Source organism: Nyctereutes procyonoides, unplaced genomic scaffold (genome assembly GCF_905146905.1).
Source record: "Nyctereutes procyonoides isolate TBG_1078 unplaced genomic scaffold, NYPRO_anot_genome, whole genome shotgun sequence".
NCBI lineage: Eukaryota > Metazoa > Chordata > Mammalia > Carnivora > Canidae > Nyctereutes > Nyctereutes procyonoides.
Window position 1 is genome coordinate 12,586,742 of NW_026575040.1, and position 25,747 is coordinate 12,612,488.

The 25,747-nt window shown below is 49.4% G+C and overlaps 1 protein-coding gene across 4 annotated transcripts in view; it reads left to right on the forward strand.

Moving 5' to 3' along the window:
• The window catches only part of CA12 (carbonic anhydrase 12), a 55,503-nt gene that overhangs the window by 263 nt on the left and 29,493 nt on the right, over positions 1-25,747 (forward strand). The window contains exons 1-2 of one of the 4 annotated variants that reach the window (XM_055319586.1): positions 13-455; positions 4,425-4,445. The exons of 1 other annotated variant lie outside the window; for it this stretch is intronic. In XM_055319586.1, the coding sequence (XP_055175561.1) occupies positions 245-455; positions 4,425-4,445 (232 nt within the window). In that variant the 5' untranslated portion in view covers positions 13-244. Of the gene's footprint in view, positions 1-12; positions 456-4,424; positions 4,446-25,747 lie in introns of those variants that run through there. 2 more of the 4 variants (XM_055319584.1, XM_055319587.1) reach the window with 2 other exon arrangements.

Consider the following 25,747-nt stretch of genomic DNA (forward strand, 5'->3'; position numbering starts at 1 on the left):
CGGGAAGCGTCCCCTCGGATGCCGTAGTGTTTAGACCATTTGGAAAATGCGTTGCGGAAAATTCGTTCTCCTTGGAAATGCACGACCTGTTGCGGGTTCGGGGAAGCGCTGTTGTCTCCGGATTAAAATCTGCTCGTGCGCCCTTTGAGCTGCCCCCGGGTCTGGAGGGGTGGCTGGGGAACTCGCTGAAGGGGAGGAGGAAGGGAACCAGGATGGCAAATGCTGCGCCCCGATCCACGTGCAGATGCTTAGAGCAGTGAATGTGGCACCCGAGCCGCGTGGTTACCAGGAAGGGCGTGCAGCACCCCCAGCCGCAGGACCTTCCCCCACGGGGGGTGGTGCTTTTCTTTGGAGGAGAGGCTCTTCACCTTTAGGTTTTACCTCCAGGTCAGAGGGATGGTGCGTCCCGTTCCTAATCATTGTTTTTGCTCCAGAGGGGCTCTACTATCTTGAACGTAAGTGTGCGTGCACCCAGAAGAGCGTGCACACCTCAGCTCGGAGTGTAATTAGGGCGCTTAAGCCCCAAAGGCTGGAGGCTGAGGGTGCCCAGCGGGAGGGGTTGGGAGGAAGTGTGGGGACCTGAACTGGCGGCTCAGGTCAAGGCGGGGAATTTGGGTGAGCAACCAAGGTCAAGGTTAGTTAATCCTAGGCACAAGAGGGTGCCAAGCTTTTGCCTGCCTCTCCAACTGCTGGGTGAGCACTTTTCTGGGGGTGGCGACTCTTGGGAAACTGCTTGGGTGCCTGGTGGTAGCTCCTGCCCTTGACAGAGTTTGTCTCAAGTTGCAGGGACATTTGTAGGTGCTACCATTGCTGGACCGAGCTTAGGCTTAAACATTTATAGGAGGGCTGACAGTGACAATGATGGCTGGAAATGGAGCCTCCCTTGTTAGCAGCGTGGATCCTCCTTCTCCTGGAGGTCTGGGTCCATGGGGCAGGAGGGAGGTGGGGGAACTGGCCTGTCACAGCTTTGGCATTACTTTTCATTCAACTCAAATCCATTTGCTGGCAAGGTATGCTTGATATTATTTCCCTTATCTTGTCCAGAAGAAATAGAAAGTTGGGGGGGGGTTACCTGGGTGGCTCAGTCCATTAAGCATTAAGGACTCTTGATCTCAGCTCAGGTCTTGATCTCAGGGCTGTGAGTTCAAGCCCCATGTTGGGCTCCATGCTGGGCATGGAGCCTACTTAAAAAAAAAAAAAAAGGTTGGTGGGAGAAAGGAGTCATATAAAAGTGGAAATTTTTACAATTGCAAACTTTGACTGCAATTGTATTCCCCTTTCAAGAAAGCTGCACTGGGATCTGAAGTTTTGCTAGAAATTTCCCTTGTAGTTGCACACTGCTCCAAGACAGGAGAGAAACAGCAATTCATTGGCTCTCTTTCCAGAAAGCCTGTTGCTCCCCTCACTCTGGAGCAGCTCCTCCTCCCTTTTGTCTCTTCCCCTGCCCTCCCCGCCCTCCCCTCCCTCTCTACCTTCCTCTCCTCCTTGCCCCTGCCCCTCCCCCTCTTTCCCTTTCCCTTCTTTGCCTTCCTTCCCTCCCAGTTCTGCAAGGTGGGGTGGGGGAGTTTGCAGTAAAAAAGCCACTCTCACCAGACACTGAGTAGCCAGCCTGCCTCCCCCTGGAGTCTAAGAACACAGTTTTTATTCTGTTATTACTCATTCGGATTTCTTGGCTGTTTAACTGCCTCAGGGGACAAGGTCAAAGCAAAAGTCACCGAGATGTAGAGAGTTGGTATTAACCCAAGGTTGGGAGTGGAGGGGGTTTAAGCTAGGTAATGAGGTCAAAGTGTGGTCTGTCCTCCTCCCGGAATATTTAGCCTTCCAGCATTTGGCACTGGTGAATGTCTGAAAAAAATGGAGTCAGGAGGGAAGGAGTATCATAAGGTGAGGTCACGTGTCTTCTGGAGAAAACCTTGGAATTCTTAGTTGCCGCGGGGGAAGTTTCAGAGAGTTCTGCAGAGCCTGTTCGGCCTGAACCTGGTTTGGAGACCTGGCAGTCTCTGGCTGCCCCAGTGACTGTTACTCAGAGAAGGTTCTAGCACCCAAACCAGGAAGCCAGCAGGGCCCTCAACCCCTGGCCTGGATCCTTGTCAATACACCTCCTCAGTGAGCGCTCAGGGCATTCTCCTTGCCTAGTACAGAGTAGGCCTGCAGGTTCCAACAGGCATCGAACTGGGCCTCCCAGGTCTCTCACGTAGGAGAGATCGCCTTCCTGAGAAGGGAAAAATTTCTTCTGGAGAAGCCTGCTCCCTCAGGAATCCTCCAAGGTGTAGCCGCAGGGGCCTTGGCCTGGCCTGCCTCCAGAGTATGGTCAGGACTCCTGCCCCTAAACTCTGGGTGGGGAATCAGGAGGTGCCACTTCCAAAAAAACAAAACAAAACAAAACAAAAAACAAAAAACAAACACACGTGCACACACGTCCCTGGGAAAGTCTTCCTCGGGTCAGTTCAGGGCCCAAGATGGACCAGGCTGGGCCCTGGCCTTCATCTGAAATTAATTAGACATGAATTTTGTGTGTCCAAGCTATGGGCATTTTTACAGGGAAGAGGGCCGTAAGTACTTATCAGATATTCTGAGGTTTCTGAACAGCAGCCCCCACATTACCCTAAAGATTGAGAAGGAGACTCAAAGTAGCAAAGTTTATTGGAGGTACTGGTAAATGTGGAGAGACACTTCTTAGCAGGCACTGATCCTCTACTTCATCTCACTGGTCTTTTATTTCCTTACATATAAAAGAAAGTGATAGGGTCGCCTGGGTGGCTCAGTGGTTGAGTGTCAGCCTTCGGCTCAGGTCATGATCCTGGGGTCCTGGGATCGAGTCCTGCATCGGGCTCCCCCAGGGAGCCTGCTTCTCCCTCTGCCTATGTCTCTGCCTCTCTGTTTGTCTCTCATGAATAAATAAATAAATAAATAAATAAATAAATAAATAAATAAAATCTTTAAAAAGAAGAAGAAGAAGAAAGTGATAGGCTACAGATGGTTGCCAGAGACCTCACTGCTTCTCTCCCAGGGAGGGAGTCAGTAATGCCTCGACCCAAACAAATCCTAGAGGAGCAATACAGGCTTCTATTGAGATGTGGAGATACCCACATTGAAAAAGGATTAAAAATCCTCTAGGGATCAGGGAAATAGTTAGGGGTGTCAGGGGAATGATCTGTTTTATAAAAAACCTTGTAGAACTGTCTGACACCTTGAACCATGTGTAAGTGTAATTTGATACAATTACCAATTCACTTTGAAAATTAAAAAAAGAGTTGAAAAGCACCAAGGCAAAGACAAGAACCAGAACAACAGAAAAATATGAGATGAAACTAGCTTTTAAAAGGCAGCAAAATCTTTTCTTTTTGCTTTTAAGAATCACCGTTGGCTTGAGTAAGAAATGCTTGGTTGTGGTTAAGGCTGCCGATTGCTGGTCAGTTCAGTTTTACTGCAAATCAGTTCCTAGGAGAGGAAGGGGACAGGACAGCCTTCCTCTTCTGACTGTATCCTGTGGGCCAGGATCATGGCATCAAGGGAAGCTGGGAGAGGCACTTAGGATTTGAAGAGTCCCTCTCATTGGATATGTCACCGTGACACCCTGAATCTCAGGCTCTCTGTGTCTTTCTGGAGGTGAAAACAGAGGTGTCAAGCAAGATACTAAGTGTGCAGCTTGGCAACATTTTTTCCCCAAAATATGTTTTTTATGTAGGAATGGGGGATTTCTGCGTGTGAAGGGCGTGGAGTGGGAGGTGGTAGGTGACTCTCATGACATTCCTGGCAAAACTTCTCTGACACATTCTCTCCACCCCTGGAATTCTAACTTAGGTGAGGGGTGGCAGCTTCCTCAAAGAAGGACTTTCCTTTTGAGACGAGTTTTCTCCTCTTTAAGTACTGATGTGAACTGCTCTCCAGGGTGTGTTGGTCAGTGGGAAAAAACAAGATGCATGACAGTGTTTCCAGGATGCTGACATCTGTGTGCAGAAATGGGGAGAAAGAATGTGATTACACATGTATGTGTAGTCACACCACGAAAATGTTCCCGGCAACTCATAAAACTGGCTGTCTCTCTCATGGAAGCAGGGAGACTGGGTGGAAGGAAGAGCTTTTACTGTGCACCCTTTGGGGGCTTTTGGGTTTTGAGCCTTATGAATTTTTTTTAATGTATTCAGAAAATAAATTTGGCTTCCCTAAGATATGGGAGGCTTCTAATAAAAAAGCCCCGTCCCTAATGCACAAGACCCTGCTAGAACTCACTGTCTTGTGCCTCCCTCTGGAACAGAGTGGCTCTGGGAAGCAGTTGTCCTGACACAGCCTCTGACAACATCTTACGTCTGGGCATCCTCCTCCTTTTCAACTGTACCCATTTCAAAACAAAATCTGTAGTGTTTTCTTCTAACTTGCTCAAGCTCAGTTGTACTTACTTTGCTTTGTTTTGTTCTTTGCAGGATCCAAGTGGAGCTATTTTGGTAAGTAAAGATTTTAAATATATTTTGCAAAGACTTATTATTTTAGAGAGAAAGAGGGGGGGAGGGGCAGAGGAGAAAAAAATCTCAAGCAAATTCCCTGCTGAGCACTGGAGGCCAGTATGGGGCTTGATCTCACAGCCTTGAGATCACTACCTGAGCTGAGACCAAGAGTTGGACTCAACTGACTGAGCCCCCTAGGTGCCCCTTAAATATTGAGGAGATGGCTGTATTCATGAGAAAGCCAGAAACTCCATGATCTGTGGAGGTTATTGTGGGGATTGAGAAGAGCGAGTCTGATATCATTAAAAGAAAGTACAAAAGCTTCTCTAAAACACTGTTCCGCATGGTTTGCATGAGGCACTCTCTCCAAGCACAGGGGCCTGCTCTGTGCGCTTAAATTGTGACTCCTAGCATTCCAGATTTCCAGATTCCTGCAAAGATTTCTACCAAACCTCCCAGGTGAATGTACCTAGGTTACCTCCAGACTGCAAGGGCCTTGGGTAGGAGAGAATACATTTATTCTACAATAAACAAAGAATAAAGGGCACCTTTCTGGAAGTTTGGCTCAGACCCCAGAATTTAAGCTGTCCGTGTATCTAGAATTAAACGTCTCGTTGCCATGTTTGTAAGTGAGCGCAGTTCAGAAGTGGCGATGCCAGTCCTTACTGAAAGAGAGATGCCTGCTTTGTGCACAAGGAGAGAGATGGACATCAAGTATGCAGTGGGGTTTCCACGGGTTGGTCAAGGATGACATTAGCCATTCCTGGCAGGCCTGCAAGATAAGCAGCTTGAAATCAGCTCAGCTGGTATGTGAAATGAACTGGAAATTTGGTCGTCGGCTGGGGTGGGAATGGCAGGCCCAGCGCCAGGTCGGCGGACAAGTACAAGAATGTTGATAATGTCTTGTGAGGGACCATCAGGAACACTGTGCAAGCTAGATTGTTCTGGTAAGAGGAGGGCAGAACTGGCCTCACTGGCGCGGGAAGAGTGGTGACAGGCAGAGAGTTGATCATAACAGCAGAAGCAAAATCCACAGGAAGCTCTGACTTAGATTTGCAAAAGGTAGCCTTTGGATGTCTGTTAGCCCAGGAGGCATAGAAAAGTCACTGGGCCAATTCGCCAACCACCGACAGGCCACGGTCTCCTTGGCCCCCGCGCTGCATGGCTCCATCATTACTAACATCCCTTATGTGCTTACTGTGTGCGAGACACGTTGCTAAGTGGGTGGGTAATGAGAAGGGTAGGCTGTGGTCTGTTGCTGGAAATACTTATAGGTCACAATTCGAAGCTGGATAGATCATGGCAGATAATCAATAAATGGTTCAGTGCCCCGAAGTTCAGAGGAAAGAGAGTCCTGGGGCCGGATGGTCAAGAAAGGCTTCCTGGAGGAGGAGGGCTTTCACCTGAGACCTTGGAGGATGGAGAGGATTTGGTGTGGTAGGAAGGAAGTATGTGGGCCAAGATGATGATGGCATCATATGAGCGGACAAGAAACAAAATAGTATTTGAGGGGCATGTACAGAAAGAGTTGTAGGGGAGGGATTAACTCTAAGGTTGGAAAAATAGGTTGGATCGAACAAGGGAGACGGGGAGCCTTCCCATTTTGTCCCATAGATGGAGGGGCACAAACACATTAGTGTTTTAGGGGAGTAGTGTGGTGCAGGGGCTGGAGAGGGAAGGAGGGTAGGCAGGAAGGTGTCTGGCCTTTGCCGAATTCCCATTTTATGTCTTAACGTCCAGTTTGGGGGTGGCAGTCTGAGGGAAGGAAAGGGCAGGGCAAAAGACTTGCTGCAGGGAGAATCGACAAGACTCAGGGCCCCTCGGGAGGGAGGTTCGCTGTGGGGGTGGTGACAGGAGCAGCCCAGAAGCATTTCTCCTGGCCCACTAGCTCTGGACGGCCCTCTCTGTCCCCCACGCCCTGTGCCACTGGAGCAGCGCTCTGCTGAGGAAGCAGAGGGCAGAGTCTAATGGTGCGTGACATGCAGGGGCTGAGCCCAAAGCCAAGTCTGGCTTTTTATGAATGTGATGAGTACACATGATGTGGAGTCAGCCCCGATGGGGGCCAGTGAAGGAGGACGGGTGAGGGGTGGCTAGCGAGGCAGACAGGTCCAGGCTGGCAGCTAGCACCTGTGCTCAGAGCCACCCAGGTAAACAGAGAGCCTGGCATAGGTGAGAGGGGGAAATGGTTTCCAAGTGGTGAGGGCTGCACTGAATGAGGCAAATCCAACCAAATGCCACGTGCTGGTTTTCCCAGGGTGCAGACCTCAGCCACTTTGCACGTAGATGCTGCTGAGTCATCCTGAACCAGGGGCCTCCCACAGCCTGGAACACAGGGTAGGACTTCTAGAAGCACATGGAAAGAACTCTACCCCCATCCCCCTCCACAAAGTCACCCGGCTGACCTCCCCGATGGCCTGTCTGGAGATAGGAGGACCGTGTGATAGCCATGGTGGGGCCAGCCCTGCCCCTGTGCACCCCTCAGCCAGAGGCGTGCTGGGTTTAGAATTGCTGAGCAGGCCCTCGCCACTGGAAACCTGTCCCAGACCAATCCTGCTGAGCCCCAGCAGCTCCCTCAACTCTGAACTGGAGGGCAGTTGCAAGTCAGGTTGTCCTGTGAGCGGCTGCTAAACTCCAGCCTGCTGAAGTGAATCTCTGCCGTTAGAAGTCAAGGTAGCAGGTACCCTCATGGGGTGGAGGTGACAGGAAGGAGGCGCCAGGAGGGTGCTGGTCATGTTTAGTTCCTTGGTGTGGGGGCTGTGTTCAGCTGGCGAGGACTCATCAAGCTGCTCCCTGATGATGCACTGTTCTGTATGTGTAGTATATTCAGTAAACGGGTTAAAGCCCAGCTGGCTGGGAGAGTCATCCTTGCCGTGGAAGTTTTCTTGGCCCTTCCCCACAAAAACCAAAACCAAAAACAAAAAAACCCAACCACGACAAAAAACCTCTAGCGTGTTCAAAACAACAGAGCAACCAAAAAGAATGACTGTGTTGGAACTAATGACCCGAGAACACGTCGTGTGAGCAGAGAACGGGCGCCGAGCTCATCCCTGAGCGTGCCAGACATTGCCTTAGTGCTCCCCAGATGTGAGCGAGCCCAGAAACAGATACCACTGTCTGCTAGAGATTTGGGAGGAATAAGATAAGCCTTCAAAGGAGATGGGAGGGACAGGGAACAGGGAAGCCAGGCCCTCCTGTTTGAGGGGGTGGGCATCCCACCTCTCCCGGAGTCCAGGGTCCTGCAGGGCATCTGCCCGGCTGGCCTCTCCATCCCGGTGCAGGGAACTCTGGAATGGTAGTGGCTGGGTCTGGGGGTGCGGGACAGTGGGCTGCAGCCCCTCACAGGCCCTCCTGCCCAGCTTCTCTGCCATGGCTGGAACCTTCCCCACCCACCCCCACCCACCCCCACCCACCCCCCCAGCTCTGGCAGGGCTCCCTATGATCCAGGCCCTGCCACTGCATTCCTCAGTCTGCTCTCTTTCCTTTGTCCCAGACAAGAGTCCCAGGCTTAAAGGATTTCCTTGGGGAATCAGGAAGGGATCCCCCATGGGGGCACATCTCTGGTGTTCCAGGCTCCAGCTTCCACCTACCTTCTGTCCCGAACCTGCTGGAATATTAAGTTGCCACCAACTTTCCCTGGCACACGGCATCCTTCCTGAACCCTCCCCAAACTCTAAGAACTAGACACAGGGGCTGCCTGGTTTAGCACCACCTTCAGCCTGAGGCGTGATCCTGGAGACCCGGATCGAGTCCCACGTTGGGCTCCCTGCATGGAGCCTGCTTCTCCCTCTACCTGTGTCTCTGCCTCTCTCTCTCTCTCTCTCTCTCTCTCTTTCTCTCTCTCTGTCCCTCATATGCAGGGTGGAGAGCAGACTTAAGAGCTTGAGGGAGAACTCAAAACAGTAGTTAGGGAGCATGTGCAATTAAAAGGCTGATTTAGGGATCCCTGGGTGGCTCAGCGGTTTAGCGCCTGCCTTCAGCCCAGGGCATGATCCTGGAGACCCGGGATCGAGTCCCACATCGGGCTCCCTGCGTGGAGCCTGCTTCTCCAGAACTCTGCCTGTGTCTCTCATGAACAAATAAATAAAATCTTAAAAAAAAAAAAAAAGCTGATTTAATTAAGAATGGGTCCCGTCTTTACCAAAGGTAAAGAGGCTCAGCCAACTCCAAACACCCCGTGACCTCTCCCCCATTCCAGCTGCTGGCCTGAGGGTGAATGGGAAGAGGCATAAAGCCCTCTGAGCACAGAAGCAAGAAAAAGCCAGAAGGCGTTTTTCATACCGGGGAACTGAATCCCTAGCCATATGCGGTGGGGATTGCCCTTGAGGCCAGCAGTCCAGCCCCACTGTCATTGGTGAAATCGGGGCTGTAGTTCCAGTTACTTCTAACTGAAGTTGTGACATCCAGGGTCTGATAGGATGTGGTGTGGTCCACCCACTCAAAATCATTTCTCATCCCGTCTGAGTTGCAGAACTGAGGTTTGTGTGTTCTGGGGGGATCTTGGCCTGCATTTCAGTGTTCCCGGCTGGCCTTACCAGCTGGGTAAAACCCTAGGGAAGCTAGGATTCTTCCCCAAAGGCAGGGTGAGGGCATGGGAGTGGGGGGCGGGGGTGGGGGGAACCGGGAGGCAGGAGGGGAAAGTGTGCAGCGCCCGGAACCTGGCAGCCCTCCGTGAATATTTGCCAGGCCACTTTCTGGCTGAATGGCCTTAGGCAAGTAACTTAACCTCTCTGAACTTCAGTGTTTACAACGACCAAGTGGGAGTAGTAGCATCTACCTCCATGGTTCTCCAAATGTAGCCCTGGGTTCTTTAGCAGTAACAAAGGCACTATGTTTGACTTTGTTAGAAATGCATGGAGCCTGCTTCTCCCTCTGCCTGTGTCTCTACCTCTCTCTCTCTCTGTTTTGCTCATGAATAAATAAAATCTTTAAAATATATATATATATGAAATGCACATTCCTGGGCCCATCCCAGATCTACCTACAATACCCCAAAACTCTGGGGCTGGGTCCAGCAATCTGTTGGCACAAGCCAACCAGGGGGTTCTGATGCCCACTCAAGCCTGAGAAGCACCTGTCCGCTTCAGGGAGGATTCAGCAAGATGACGACGGAAAGAGGCTGATGGCGCTGGGCACGTGGTGAGCACCTAGCACAGCTTATCACCATTTTCTTTCCCTCCGCCTCCCAGGGTGGGATTATATTAGCTGATATGTGAGAAAATGCCTTGTAGACTCTGTAGCACCAGACGGGTGTGAGCTTTGTTAGAAAGGGTTGGCTTCTTCATGCTTTGCTCAATGGCCAGAATTTTTAAGAGCAAGGAGGTTACTCCTTGTATATTCTGAACAAACAGAACATGTTGCTTGAGAAAGAAAGGGACTAAGCAAAAAACATCAGCTCCTCACAGGCCAGAATGTTCATTCTAGCCTTGTCCTTCAGGCCAGGGTGAATCAGCCCTCATCTCCCTGGTGCTCTCCTGGCCCTTAGGGACCAGACACCTGGTTCCATAGTCATCGCCGGGGCCACCTTGGCCACTCAGCTGAAGTCACTTGAGCATCCTTGGCCTCTCGATCCAGCCCCTGGGAAGCCTCAGGGCTGATCCCTGGTTTAGGGCAGCAGGGTGGAGGTCTGAACCTGGAAGAAGTCTGAGGCTGGGCTGTGAGGATCTGGGATCTGGTTCCCAGGCTGGAACCGTCACCCACCTGAGGCAGAGTGAAGCCTGGGGACTGCAGGGGAGCAGGTTCTGTCCCTGTCAGGGTTCTGGAGGTGCTCAGACTTGCCCCTGCTGCTTCATTCCCTAGCCCTCCAGGAACCCTTAAAGCCCTTGGCAGCCCATCCCCAGCATGAGAGAGATGCCCCCGCCCCGGGGGGGGGGGGTAAACCAGCTCCAAGGGAAGATTTAAGCCAAAAGGGCTGAATTCAAAGCAGGTGTGTGAAGGAGGCTCCAGGAGGGGACTGGAAAGTCTGGTTTTCCATGAGGAAGAGAAGGGATCAGAGATTGTCCTGGGCAACCTTCTGGGAGGGAGCGAGCGAGGGCCCCCTCTCTTGCTCTGTGCTGTGCCCCCTGTACAGCAGCAACCACCGGAATGAAGGGTGCAGACATCCACTGTGGAGGCCGGAAGTACGGCCAAGACTTCCGGGGGCTGCCCTGTGGACAAGGACCATGATGCGTGGATTCTCAGATCCACATTTTTTCCTACATTTTAGCATCTCTGAAATAGGGACATATCACCAGTGGTGTCTGGAAGCAACCCAATATGGTAGTTGGGTATGGTATGGAAATATGGTAGTTGTTCCGCAAATGCTTGCGGAGAAGCACCCTGTCACAAGAGGGAAGGAGCTGAGACAATGAATTTCAGCAATTAAATAGTCAAAACAGTGGGAGCAAAGAAGTGGGAGACGAATGGCTAGTATGCATACTGTCCAACACTGCATATGGGAATGATGGGCAACCATATTTGATTTTTAACTCTTTTTTCAACTTTCATTTCATGCATGCTTTTTGGTAGAATTTGAGAGTATTACAAGTATTTATAAACAAAGTAATTTAGGTGCCGCACACACACACACACACACACACATTTTTTTAACAAAAGTATTTCTTTGAGGAGTGAGCAAACTCCCTAATTCCTTGACAAGCATTTGATTTTATGCCAACCAGGAAGGAACAAATGCTAGGACAGCACCTCCTTCTGTCTATAAAGGTTGACTCAGAGCTGGTCTAGCTCTGCATGGTTTGTTTAGCTCATCTTAACTTTTTAAAGTGTTGCAATCATTAACTTGTGCTTAGATCAGCTCTGTGACTCCTGGGTGAACTGGATGAGACCCCTCCAGATCTCCTAAGGACACACTCAGGGCAAATCGCTCATGCAGCCCCCACCTCCCGGGACAGGTGGCTCAGGAAAGGCTCCTTGGTTATGGTGAAAGTGCGATTTACTTAAATGGGGCAATGCTGACATTGGCCAGTGGTGCCCGGTGTCGTAGAGCAGCCCCTCCTCGGTGCTCTGTCTTCTGGGAAGTTGGGATTGGAGAAGGCAGGAAAGGTGACTGAAAGTTGTGGAACAAAGCTGTTTTGTAGCAAGTCTGAGGCAGTCATGCAGATGACTGTGTTTCCCTTTTGGTTTGGACCACCAGGAAGCCCAGAGGCAAACTGAGTCACTGTCTATTCTCCTATGACCTGCAAATCTAAAGATTCTAGATGATTCTTCCTATTCCTGAGCCAAAATGTTATAACAGGTAGATTTCTGGAATTTTTAGTTAGTCGGGACCTTAGAGGAGTCATATCTATATTTCCACCACTCCTTTATCCCACACCCCCCTCCATCTTTAAAGATTTGTTTTAACAAATTAATATGATTTAATGAAATGGTTAATTTTCCCCATCTGCTTTTATTCAAAGATAGACATAAAAACCAATCAAAATTTTCCATTAGCCCAGGATACTTGGTTCACATTCATTCCACCAATATTGAGTGAATTGAGTGTCAAGCATTGGATTAGATGCTAAAGCAATGGTGGCTAAAGCACGGCGTCTACCATTCTGTGACTGTGACTCTGGAAGGACACCGTGAATTAGATAGGGCCCTCCACTGCAGACAGAGGAAGCTTGGAAGAGACCTCCCCTAGTGTTTTGGGGAAAGGACTAGAGAAAGCTTCCTGGAGGAGGTGATATCTTTTTTTTTTCTTTTTAAAGATTTTATTTGTTTATTCATGAGAGACACAGAGAGAGAGAGAGAATGAGGCAGAGACATAGGCAGAAGCAGGCTCCCTGCGGGGAGCCCAATGTGGGACTCAATCCCAGGACCTCAGGATCATGACCTGAGCCAAAGGCTGACACTCAACCACTGAGCCACCCAGGTGCCCCTGGAGGAGGTGATATCTAAGCTGAGACCTGGAGGACAGATCAAAGCTAGCCAGGGAAAGGGCAAGGGGTGAAAAGGTGCTGGGGGCCTAGGGACAGGTTGTGCCAGGACCACGCATTTAAGAAAGATCACCCCCGGCTGCAGGGTGGAGAGTGAAAGGAGTGTAAAACACTAGAGAAAGGGAGGTCAGGGGATTGTGGGAGAGGAGCTTGGGGGCTGAACCAAGGGAGGGGTCATGGAGGGTCTTGACTTGTTGGTAGTTCAGCTAGAATTGTAGACATCTAATAGAAATGTAGACACGATGTAGGCACAGTGTAGACACAGTACCACGGATTGTGGATGAATGCATGTCTCTGTTCAAACTGGCATCCAGACTGCCATGTTGCCTACGTGGGATCCTGGGATGGGGAGGGGAGGGGCACTGATATAGCCAAATCCCACCCCACCTACACATGAGGCAAGGGACACTCAGAGTTCCACAGTGGCCCAAGCAGAGCATGAAGCGCCGAGCCAGGACCAGAACTTGGGTCTCCTGATTCCCATCGCATGTGCTTTCCTGGTCATTCAGCAGATGCTTATTTTATGAGGTGTAGCATGCCCTACACCACACATCATGAGGTTGTGTAAATGCCATTGAGGAAAGGCAGTGATTTTTTTTTAAGTAAATAATCTAGATTTGCCAGGAACAAATTATGCCAAGTTAACTTGTTTTTCTTCCCCTCATCAGGACAAAAGCCTGTGGTTAAAGAAAACGCAACAGACTTAATACCTTTTGACACAGATAAATATTTGATACGGTTCCTTGCACCACACTCATGGGAAATGTGAATCAAAGACCAGTGTGGTTGCTAGGAGAAAAAAAATCAGTAAATCCAGCCGTTGATACTATGGACAACACATGGCTGTTACTCTTTTCGGGGTTCCTCTAGGGGCAACCCTGAATCATTATCCTCAGATTCTTAGGAAGAGGATGGGCAGCTAAAGAAATGCGGTGTTTGGAATCCAAAAGAAGCACAGTGGAAGGGAGAACAGGAAGCAGAGGACGAACATAAGTGAAGGACTGGGTCAGAAATAATGGATCAAAGTGAGTGGGCTGGGCAGCAGGGGCAAGTGTCGTGTGAGTGTGGCACGTTGCAGGACTAGGGCCAGCCCGCAAAGACTGATATGACAAGGAAGGCAGGGCTGCTATGCTCTGTCCCTCTGGCCCCTCAGGAAGGAGGGCGTGTGTATGCACGCATGCACACCCACACACACAAGCACACACGCATGCCTGCATCCGTATTCATGTGTATACGTACATTCTTGGATGCGTGCACACTCACACTCCCATCTCCTAGCCAGTGAGCTGGAGTCTGCCTCTCAGCTGGTTTGCGAGGGATGGCATGTGCGTTTTTATCTCACTGCTCGGGGCGGCACTCAGGTGAAATCTTAAAGTTCCTCCTCGGTGCTTCCTTCTGGCAGTTTCCCAACAGTCTCCCCGGCTCTTGATAAACCTATTGGTGTGATGCTCACCGACAGGGATGATGTAGGGAACGTCCCATTCCTGAGACTGAGCATGCAAGTAACACTGAGTGTGCCCAGCTGCCTGGCCAGAAAACTTGTTACACCTGGGAGAAAAATGAACTGTAGGAGCCTAACATCCTCCTTGCACAGAACTGCCCCATGAATCACAGGGACCTCTTGGGTTCATGGCCAAGTGCTTGCTTCCCAGTGAAGATTATCTCGTCAAGTTGTCACCAGAGAAGTTTTTCCCTCAATGGCTTTTTTTTTTTTTCTTTTGTTTTTTAGCAGAAGCCTGCTGCAAGCAGGGCAGTGTGCCAGGGGCTCTGCAGGGCCCAGGGGGCGAGCAAGGAAACATTTCCAGTCTCAAAGACAGTCATCCAGAAAGAGAATGTAGCCCCACAGGGGCTTCCCAGGCAGATGCACAGACTCCCCAGGGAAGATGGTTGGGAAACATTTGTTGAGTGAATGAGGAAAGAATGGTTTCTCTCTCTGCTTATTTTTGGCTCTGGGAGTCAGTGAAGGCACCAGGGAGGAGGTAACACTTGATCTGGGATGATAGGATTTCAGAGGTGAAACCAATCTGAAAAGCAATGCCCCATCAGCACGCGTATCTCATTTGAGGTAAAAGGAGACCCACAGGGCACCCTAGATTTGTTTTTCAGTGAGGCGAAGGGGAGAACTTGCTCTAAAACGTTGGCAAACAGCCTGCAAGAGAAAAAGAATTGAGACAACTGAGCTCAGGAGGGCCTGCGGCCCAGCGCGTCTCCGGAGCCTTCTCGCATCCAGACACCGATCTTACGCTACCATATTTGTTCCTCACGATGGGACAGTGGGGTGGGGGCTGTCACTTTCATTTTGTGAGTGAAGCTCAGGGAATCCATGAGATGTGCCCCGGGTCACACGGCTTGTAGGTGGCAGAGCTGGGACTGGCAGCTTGGCTGGCTCCAGAGCCCCCGACCTTCCCACCGCATGTCATGCTCTCCGGAGAGCAGATGGGAAGCAGGAGTCTGGGTGGAGCTCCTCAGCTGTGAGAGACCCATGAGAGAGCAAGTTTTCTCACTTTATAAAGGAAAACTGAGGGAGTAGCTTTGAATCACAGCAAGAAGGCAATAGGTCAGCTATTGGAAAGAACGTCCTCACGGTGAAAGCTGTAAGTGGAGAATTGAGCTGACGGTCTTTGGAGGCCAATCAGCCTTCACTTTAGTTCACTTTCCACCCTGGGTAGCTGCAGAAAGTTTGTGTCTTTTTATCAGATCCTTCTCTTTATTATTTCCAGACTGCCCAGGGAATGGTTACAAGGTCACAGATGCCTCCACTGCTGCTCCTGTCCTCTAGCTCTGGACAGTCTCCCAGGGTTTACCTGCGGGTCACCTCTCGCCAGCCCATAACCGCTGCCTGGGCTCCATGCCCGCTAAAGCGCATTGGGAGCTGCCATGGTGGCCAGTGTGGACGGCTGGGGTCAGAGCCCAGCCTTGCTACCTACTGGCACTGTGACTTTGAGAGATCCAATCTCTGTGTCTGGGTCACCTCCTCTATTAAATGAGAATATAGTACCCACGTCGTAGGGCTGTTATACAGCTGAAATTATGTAATACGTGTTAAGCATATAGAATGAGGGTGGGCAAACTATGCCCCATAGGCCAGAGGCAGCCTACCCCCTGTTTTTGTAGATAAAGCTTTCTTGGCACGCAGCCACTCTCATCCCTTAACACAGGCCCTAGGACTCCTTTTGCACCACGGCAGCAGGGCTGGGTCGTGGAGATAGAAACTGTACACCCTGCAAATCCTAAAATACTGGCTATCTGGCCTTTTGCCAGAAAATATTAGCCAACCTCTGATACAGAATGATGCCTGGTGCATAGTAAGTGCTCATTACATGGTAGCTTAAAAAATAAAACAAAACAAAAACAAAAAAACAAGGACAACTCATTAGGCCTTGGAATTTAGCAAAAAATTTGGTTCAGGCCCTGGGATGGCAATGACAGTCTAAACGGAAAATTCTAAACAGATCTCTCTGTCGACGGTACTCCCTGAGGGCAACAATCGTCCCTCTTCCCTTGGCTCCCCCTCTATCGGTAGGCACCAGTCTTGCTCTCCTGGCCTGGAGTCCTCCTGACTGTGTCCTCTCTCTCTATTCCTCTTTCTGGTCCCAGGATGATTAATGGTGAGAGCACCCAATCCCATCGAGAAAAACCCCTCCACACTGTATGATCTGGCCCTTCTTGCCCATGGCCCCCCGCGAGGCAGTCACAATAGTCCAGGCCAGGCTCTCTCAGCCTCTGTGCTACAAACATTCTGGGCAGGACGATTCTTTGTTGTGGGAGCTGTCCTGTGCTTTGGAGGATATTTAGCAGCATCTCTGGCTTCTACCCACTAGAGGCCAGTAGCACCTGCCAGCCAGGACTCCAAAATGTTTCTAGACTTGGCCAATGTCCCCTGAAGGCTCAGATCACTCCTGTTGAGAACACTAACTTAAAGTTTGAGATAGCATCGCAAGTGGGCCGACAACATTGCCATCCAGGACACCCAAGTTCATATTGAGAAAAACAGTGTCTTTTTGCAGGGACACAGACCTGTTAAAGATGCATCTAGTTTATACCATCAGATCGCTAAACAGAATGCTTAGCATCTCAGCCCGAAGCACCAGCGTTTGGATCATGCTCCAGTCGGGGCTGCATTTTCACGGAAACACTGCGTAGTGCCTTGCCTCATGTCCATGTCTCTAAGAAGGCTTCTCAAAGTGCTCCATCCTACAACACGGGGAGGGCCTCCCCACGAACCAATTTCTGGTTCCTCACCCAGGGTGTGGAAGGTGCTTATGAACCCCACACCTGCCCCGGCCCTGTGTCCTATGTCAGTTTTCCTGCTCCATCCGTTTGTACATCTGATTCTACCACAGGTGACAGGGAGAGACAGCTGGCAGCCTTAAAATGACAGTTTATTCCCAGATTCACTTATGTTTTTGATCCCTTCGTGGGCTGGTCCTGGGATTAGAGACAAGTGTGACACAGCCCTTCCCCTCAACGAGTGGACAGCTGAGGGACGAGCAGACATGTAAGCAGGCAATTGCAGCGGAGCAGATTAAGTGCAAGGACAATGTGCACCAGTGCTGTGGACACAGGGAGGACAAAAAGCCTCAATTCGGGGGTGAGAGTGACTGTCAGGCCTGCCTGGGGAGCCAAATCTTGACAGACAAAGGAGCAGAGCAAGGAGAGCGTGTGCATGTTCATGCGCGTGGGTGGTGTGCATTTCAGGGATGAGGATGGCTCTCCACTGTGGACGACAGAGGTCCAAAGCGCAGGTGAGAGTGTGCAGTGCAGTTAGAATCAGGTGGTGGGGCAGCCCGGGTGGCTCAGTGGTTTAGCGCCGCCTTCAGCCCAGGGCGTGATCCTGGAGACCCTGGATCGAGTCCCACGTCGGGCTCCTGCATGGAGCCTGCTTCTCCCTCTGCCTGTGTCTCGGCCTCTCTCTCTCTCTCTCTGTGTCTCTCGTGAATAAATAAATAAAATCTTTAAAAAAAAATAAGCCAGGTGGTGGCCGCGTCGTTTGAGGAGTGGTGCGGGGAGACTTCTCCCTGGGTCGCTGGTGTTTCGGCAAGTCTGTGGGCAGAGGCGCTGATGGCTTTTGTTCCAGATGATCATTTCAAGGATGTTTATGTAGCAAATAGTTTTATAAGCTAGAGATAGTGTCTCCCTCTAGGGCAGAGAGCAGGTTTGTTTGCTATCTAGTAAGATAAAGACAGTGTCTTCCTTGGGGGCAAAGTTGAGCAGGTTTGCCAACTGCCCCTCTAGAAGATTGGGGCTCCTTGGCCGGGATGCCGAGCAGTTGGCAGGCACAGGTGTCACCTGGCCCCCATCGTAGCGCCCTGTGGAAATAAGGCTTGGGAAACAGGCACACATGTCACTCTGTTACTGCTCTGAGTAGCAAATTGTCCTTTGTCTCGGCCTCAGGAGTCTCATGTCCTTGCAATGACGCTGTGGCAGCCTAACTTGTTAGTCTCCGTGAAATTTGCTCCCCCCAGTGAGCTCAGATTTTTAACAGGTGGCAGTGAGGGAAGCAAAGGCTAGAGAAAGGAGTAGGATCACTAGGGTCTTGAGGGCTGGCTGAAGACCTTGGGATTAGGGACACCTGGGTGGCTCAGTGGTTGAGCATATGCCTTTAGCTCAGGTTGTGATCCCAGGATCCTGGGATCGAGTCTCACATTGGCCTCCTCGCAGGGAGGCTGCTTCTCCCTCTGCCTCTCTCTCTGTCTCTCTCATGAATAAATAAATAAATAAATAAAAATAAATAAATAAATAAATAAATAAATAAATATTTAAAAAAAAAAAAAGACCTTGAGATTAATCCGAAAGGCTTGAGGAACCACCAGAGAACTTTCACCCAAGGAATATGTGGACGTGGTATGTGTTAGTGTGGAGAGGGCAGGGCTGTGGGATGAGCTTGGAAGAATAGGGCCAGTGAGGGGCACAGATATGGAGCTATGGGTCTGAACAAAGGCTGTACCAGTAGGAACACATGAAGGCCAAGTTTATTTATTTTATTTTTTTTTCTTTTTTTTTTATTTATTTATGATAGTCACAGAGAGAGAGAGAGGCAGAGACACAGGCAGAGGGAGAAGCAGGCTCCATGCACCGGGAGCCCGACGTGGGACTCGATCCCGGGTCTCCAGGATCGCGCCCTGGGCCAAAGGCAGGCGCCAAACCGCTGCGCCACCCAGGGATCCCGAAGGCCAAGTTTAAAAGAAACTTTTTGTGGTCCTCGATTGGACTTTTTCTGGTGCAGGAGTCAATCCAGATACCTCTCTGCACTTTTTTGTGGTGTCTCTTTAGACTTTTCATGCCATGACATGTCTGAAGCATATAGATCTTCTAGAAGGTCCCTCAATTAAGGTTTGTCCGAGGGTTTCTTGGTTGTACGTTTTGGCATTAATACTGCAGAAGTAATATCTTCCTGACTTTGCTTTTCATTGAGTGGCACTCAATGTCATTGTTGGTAATAATTTTGATCACGTAGTTTAGATAATGCCTAATAGCTTTCTCCATTTTCTTTCTTTTTTTATGTATTTTTTTAAATTTTTTATTTATTTATGATAGTCACACACAGAGAGAGAGAGAGGCAGAGACATAGGCAGAGGGAGAAGCAGGCTCCATGCACTGGGAGCCCGATGTGGGACTCGATCCCGGGTCTCCAGGATCGCGCCCTGGGCCAAAGGCAGGCGCCAAACCGCTGCGCCACCCAGGGATCCCGCTTTCTCCATTTTTCATGTTGCCGTTTTTCCCTTTTATAAATCGTAGGTAATCTGTAGGGAGATCCTTTGAGTCTGGGTGTAAAAAATTTGGATATTGATTGTATACTAGATAACATCTAGTATACAACTGGATAACTAGATTAAATTTTCTGACTTGGATAATTGTACTGTGATTATGTAAGGATATGTCCTTGTTGTCAGGAGACAGACATTTAAGTATTTAAGTACAAGACGGCATGAGAGCTGAAACTTTCTCTCAAAAGATAGCCCCAACTTATAATGGTTCAACCTACAATTTTTTGACTTTAGGATGGTGTGAAAGGGATACATATTCGGTAGAAGCTGTACTTGGAAATGTGAATTTGGATCTTTTCCTCGGCTGGCGATACCTATGGTGATCCTCTCTGGTGACACTGAGTGGGGGCAGTGGCCACAGCTCCCAGGCAGCCACCCCATCACGACAATAAACAACCGATACACTTCCAACCGTTCTGTACCCAGACAACCACTCTGATTTTCACTTTCAGCACAGTATTCAACAATTTACATGAGCTAGTCAACACTTTCTTATAAAATAGGCTTTGTGTTAGTTGATTTTGCCCAGTTGTAGGCTAGCATAAGCATGTTCAAGGTAGGCTAGGCTAAGCGATGATGTCGGTAGGTTAGGTGCATTTTCAGACTAGATGATATTTTCAACTTACAGTGGGTTTATTGGGACATAACCCCATCACAGGCTGAGGAAGAACTGTAATAACAATAATAATGTGTACGCATGTGTATATATATAGAGAGTAATAAAGCAGGTGTGGCAAAATGTTAACAACTAGTGAGTCTAGCTGAAAAGTATATAGGAATTGATCATGCTATTCTTATAAATTTTCTACATTTAAAATTTTTCAAAATGAAAAGCTTTCAAAAAAAAAAAAAAAAAGATCCGTAAAAGTAAAATTGTTAATTGCCCTGGGCCTAGAAATGGGACCAAAGGGGAGGATGGGAAGAAGCAGATTGTGATTCTAGGCTCTGGTGCGGTGGGTGGTACCACCAGTGGAGACAGAGAACCTTGAAGGAAGTGAGAGAGGTTTCGGAAGGAGGAGGGTCAGAGAGTCAGAGAGGAAACGATGGCAAGTTTGGTTATTCCTGTTGAGTTGTTTGGCTGTCTGCCCCCCTCTCCAGCCACGTAGGGTTTCAGGAAGCCATGGGCATGGGGGTGGGGGCGGCCAGTAGGCTAGCTGGTCTGGAGCTCAGGAGGAAGCTCAGGGCAGGGCAGAGGTGCTGTTGAAACCATTGGAGGGGATTGGACCAGGGGTGTGTAAGAGAGGGAAGAAAGCGCCAAGGACAAAACCATGGGGCTGGGAGCTACAGACACCAGGAGAGGGGAGGTTTCAGACATGGCAGGAGGGTGTGGGTCACTGGGGCCAAGGGCTGCAAGGAAAATGAGGATTAAAGAGTCTAGGGGATCCCTGGGTGGCTCAGTGGTTTAGTGCCTACCTTTGGCCCGGCCTGATCCTGGGGCCTTGGGATCGAGTCCCACATCGGGCTCCCTGCATGGAGCCTGCTTCTCCCTCTGCCTGTGTCTTTGCCTCTCTCTCTCTCTCTGCTATCACGAATAAATAAATAAAATCTTTAAAAAAAAAAAAAAGAGTCTCAAAAAAAAAAAAAAAAGAGTCTCTTTGAAGGTAGTGGGGCATGGGCCTCAAGTCCGAGGCGCAGAGGAGGGAGTCTGAATGAATGGGAAGTGAGGATGCACAGGCCAGTGGCTCAGACAATCCCTGTAAGATGCTTGGCTGCCCGCAGAAGCGAGGAGTCACAGTGAAGGCGAAAGGAGAGGTACGGGTTCTACCAACCGACGCCCCAAGTCCACAGGCAGTACTGGGCCGGGCCACGTTCCGCTGGGATGGCAGCGCTGCCCGCGGCCTAGTGTCCACCCGCAATGCCGTTCCGGTGAGTCATCCCCAGCCTCACTCTGGTAACAGAGATGAGTGCTGGGGTGTGTGGGGGTGCACAGCCCCCCATCAGCCAGAGGGGCAAAGTGCACCCGCCATCCAAAGCACCTGAGACGGTTTCCCTGTGCCAGGGGAAGAGCCTGGCACGGAAGCGGCCTCTGCCCACGTCATGGGCTCTCCCAGCAACTGGCTCTGGTGCCGGGACTTGGCGTGATGACTGGCCGGCTCTCTTCATTCCGGAGCCTGCCACAAGTAACAGCCCCGTTGACCCTACACCCGTGGGCTGCATCTTCCCCATCTTGCCTTCACGCCAGCTCTAGTTACAGCCTTTCTCTCACTTTTTTTTTTTTAAAGATTTTAGTCATTTGATTAGAGGGAGAGCGAGCGAGCGCACAAGCACACGTGATGGGCAGAAGGAGAGCAAGAAGCAGACTCCGGACTGCATGGGGAGCCCAAAGTGGGGCTCCATCCCAGGACCCTGGGATCAGGACCTGATCTGCAAGTAGACGCTCAACCCACTGAGCCACTGAGAGCCCCATAGTCACAGCCTCTTCTAAAATCCATACAAGGGGTGCCCAGATGGCTCAGCGGGTTGAGCGTCTACTTGCAGCTCAGGTCGTGACCCCAGGGTCCTGGGATCGAGCCCCACGGCAGGCTCCCTGTCAGCGGGGAGCACGCTTCTCCCTCTCCCTCTGCCCCTCCCCCTGCTTGTGCTTTCGCACATGCACACACACTCTCTCTCAAATAAAATCTTTAAAAAATATATGAAAAGTAAAACCCATACGGGAGACACACCACTGCTTGATTTCAGTCAACCACTATTTTACAGACCAGAGGTACAATTTAACCAGAGTCAAACATTTAAACCACAGTAGAAAGCAATGATATGAATGGATAAAAGAATGGTGGCATACAAGGGGATATTATTCAGCCACAAAAAGAAAAGAAGTAGGGGATCCCTGGGTGGCTCAGCGGTTTAGCACCTACCTTTGGCCCAGGGTGCAATCCTGGAGTCCCAGAATCAAGTCCCGCGTCGGGCTCCCTGCATGGAGCCTGCTTCTCCCTCTGCCTGTGTCTCTGCCTCTCTCTCTCTCTCTCTCTCATAAATAAATAAATAAATAAATAAATAAATAAATAAATAAATAAATAAATAAATCTTTAAAAGAAAAAAAAGGAAGTACAGGTATGTGCTACATGGCTCAACCATGGAAGTATTGTACTATGTGAAAGATGCCAGACACAGAAGTCATGTATTGATTCCGCTTATAGGAAGTGTACAGAACAGGCAAATCCATAGAGAGTATATGAGTGGTTACCAGGGGTTGGGGAGAGGAAGGGGGTGAGGATTGAGGATGGGTTTCCCTTTGGGGTGATGAGAATGTTCTGAAGCTCAAGAGTGATGATGGTTGCACACCACTGTGAACGTACCAAGTGTCACTAATGGTAAATTTATATTATATATATTTTACCACAACAAAACATCAATTAATTAAAAAAATTTTTTTAAAGCAATCTTACCCTGACAAGGGAAGAGTAAAAGCCCTGGCTCCCACATCAAGGTCTTTGATCTGAGGAGGGGTTTTTATCCGTTCTTCTCAACTTCGGCTGCACATTAGAATCACCTGGGCAGCTGGTGGACCCCCACCCCCGTCCAATTAAACCAGATCTCAGGGGCTGGGGCCAGGAGCAAACTTAAAAGCCCTTGGAGATGCCAGTGTGTGTCCAGGGTTAAGAAATACTGCTTTAGACCAGTGGTTCTCGAAGTGTGGTCCCTGGACAAGCAGCGTCAGCATCACCTGGGAACTTATTAGAAATGCAGATTCTTTGGCTCCATGGGTGACCTACTGAACGAGGAGCTGTGGGGTGGGGCTCAGCAATCTGGGCTTTACCAAACCCTCCAGGGGATTCTGGTGCTCACTCACATTTCACAACTGCTGTGAGGTTAGACTCAAGAAGAAATTACAGAGAGCTCTCCTCAGCCAGTATTTACTGAGCATCTACCATAATTTTGGTTCAGTGATAGGTATGAAAATACAGAGACCTACCTCAGCTCTCTTAAACCTCTACTAGGTGGGATTCTGGGAAAAGAAACTGTACATTAAAATGAGAGGAGTCATTTTATGGGTAAATTGTATTCCATTGGATGTATATACAACGTTTTGTTGTTCATGTGTTGATGAATGGACTTGGGGTATTTGCACCCTTTGGCAACTATGAATAATGCTGCTATGAATATTGGTGTCTAAGTGTCTGTTTGAGTCCCTGGTTTCAATTCTTTCGAGTATGTACCAAGGAATAGAATTGCCAATTATATGAGATTTCTAACTTTTTAAGGAGCCACCACATGGTTTTCCATATCGGCTGCATCATTTTACATTCCCACCAGCGACGTACACTTGGCATGATGGAAACAGATCTGGAAATGGATAGTGGTGATGGTTGTACAGCAGTGTGAATGTACCTAATGGCATGAATTCACTAAAACAATAGTTAAAATGGTAAATTTTATGTTATGTATATTTTACCACAATAAAATTTTTTAAATGAACCATAAAAAGAGATTTGGAAAAGGAAGCTATATTCCTAATAGTCAACTCTGAATAATTACCTCAAACACCGTAATCATGTTTCCATAATCACACATATAATAGTACATTAAAAAGATGATATCTGTAGCCTTTTCTATTTAGAGATGCTTGAGCATAGAGAAAGAATATATATTTTTTTGAATTTTTATTTATTTATTCATGAGCGACACAGAGAGAGAGATAGGCAGAGGGAGAAGCAGGCTCCCTGCAGGGAGCCTGATGCAGAACTGGATCCCAGGACCCCGGGATCAAGACCTGAGCTGAAGGCAAATGCTCAACACTGAGCCATCCAGGTGCTCTGAGAAAGAATATTTTTAATATTCTTTTTGAGGGTAGAGCAGGACATCCGGCTTGTATGTGGACCTTGCATTTTTACATCTACCACGATTCGTTTGTGAATGAGTCAAGGAAGATCGAAGGGAAGAACTTGCACTGAACACTGACCAGTGACTGGGGCCTGCCTAGGTTTCAGTATTGGGCTTAGGCTATTCCCACTGTGGCAACTTGTTTAACTCACTGATTTATTGCTCCTGTTGTTCAAGAACCATTTGTTGGACACTTCAATTTGCCAAGCTCTGGAGTAGGAGTCAGGGACACAAGAGTGAGAGAGGCAAGCTGAAAGCCTAGTACAGTGGTTCTCAGCCTGCAGGATCAGGCTTGTGGACTTGATGATCCCAGGTCCCCGGGATCACAACCTGAGCCAAAGGTAAACACTCAACCACTAAGCCACCCAGGTGTCCCTAAAATACTATTTTGATAAGTATAGGTGTTGCTAGGGAAGGAGAAATGCTAAAAGCTCTACAGGAGCACAGAGGAGGGAGAAACACTTAACCTTACCTTAGGCAGTGCGATGGGTGGGGAGACATACCTGCCCCTGTACCTCCCCTCTCCCCCACAATCCCAGTGTTACTGGGTCGGGGATAGGGTGCCTCTAGATATGGCAAGCGAAGGAGAATAGGGGCTAGCAGAGATCTGAGTTGGCGGCCAGTCGTTCAGCTCACCTCTTCTCCCTCACCGCCATGGCTAACCCAGAAATGATGCCCAAGTGTGGCTTCACCCCACTGTCACCCCCTCCTCTTAAGCTGGCCCAAACAGGAATTGAAATATCAGAAAGGGAGACAGAACATGAGAGACTTCTAACTCTGGGAAACAAACAAGGGGTGGTGGAAAGGGAGGTGGGTGGGGGGGTGGGGGTGACCGGGAACGGGCACTGAGGGGGGCACTTGATGGGATGAGCACTGGGTGTTATGCTCTATGTTGGTAAATTGAACTCCAATAAAAAAAAGGGATCCAACAGCAAAATAAAAATAAAAATAAAAACTAAAAAAAAATAAAAACAAAGAGGAGAGTTTGATGTATAGATTAAAGCCTCTTTAGAAAACTGGCCCCTTTTAATTGACCTCCTTTGGCGCTCCAGCTCTGTGCTTTGTAACAAGTCACCCTGACTCTTCAGCCCTCGCTCACTGCCCTGTCTCTGACTCACCTGTAGCGTTAACACAGGAAAATGCTGGTTTGATTCCTTGGCCTCCACTTGTTCATAATAAAGTCATGAGACCTCACGGATCAATCATTAACCCACACCCTGCCAGGCTCCCTTCCTCCTGGGCGTCATGGCCATGCCTCTGCCCTTGACCGGCAGGCAAGCATGCAGAATCAGGCCAATGTGGCCTGCACAGGGGCCAAAGCCCAGCCAGGTGCACTCTGGGAACTCCATCCCACCCATAGGCTGAACCCACCGACTTCTGTGAGAAGCTGTGTGTCTTTTAATTAACTTCGGAAGTAAACTGAGAATCCATAAGGCATATATTAAGCACATTTTTTAAATGTGGCCTCCAAATCCCAACAACATCCTGGGGATGTGTGGTTTCAAGGGAGAGGCTTCCCTTCCCCTCTGAATGGGGGCCTGGGGCTTAGATGTGTTTTCTGTGGCTCCAGCCACAGGACCACGGCTGATGGCCCTCAGGGAAAGGTAAGCAGCAGCCCCCCGAAAGGGGGAGCTTTCTAACAGACAGAGGAGTATACATGATGCTGAAGGACTCTCAGCCTTGTCGTAGGGCAATGCCCCGCTTGGGAAAGGGGAAGCCAGATGAATCCTAGGTTCTTTCTGAATTGATACATCACCTGCATCGAGAATATATAAGCTCTCTGCTGCAGCAGGGCCTC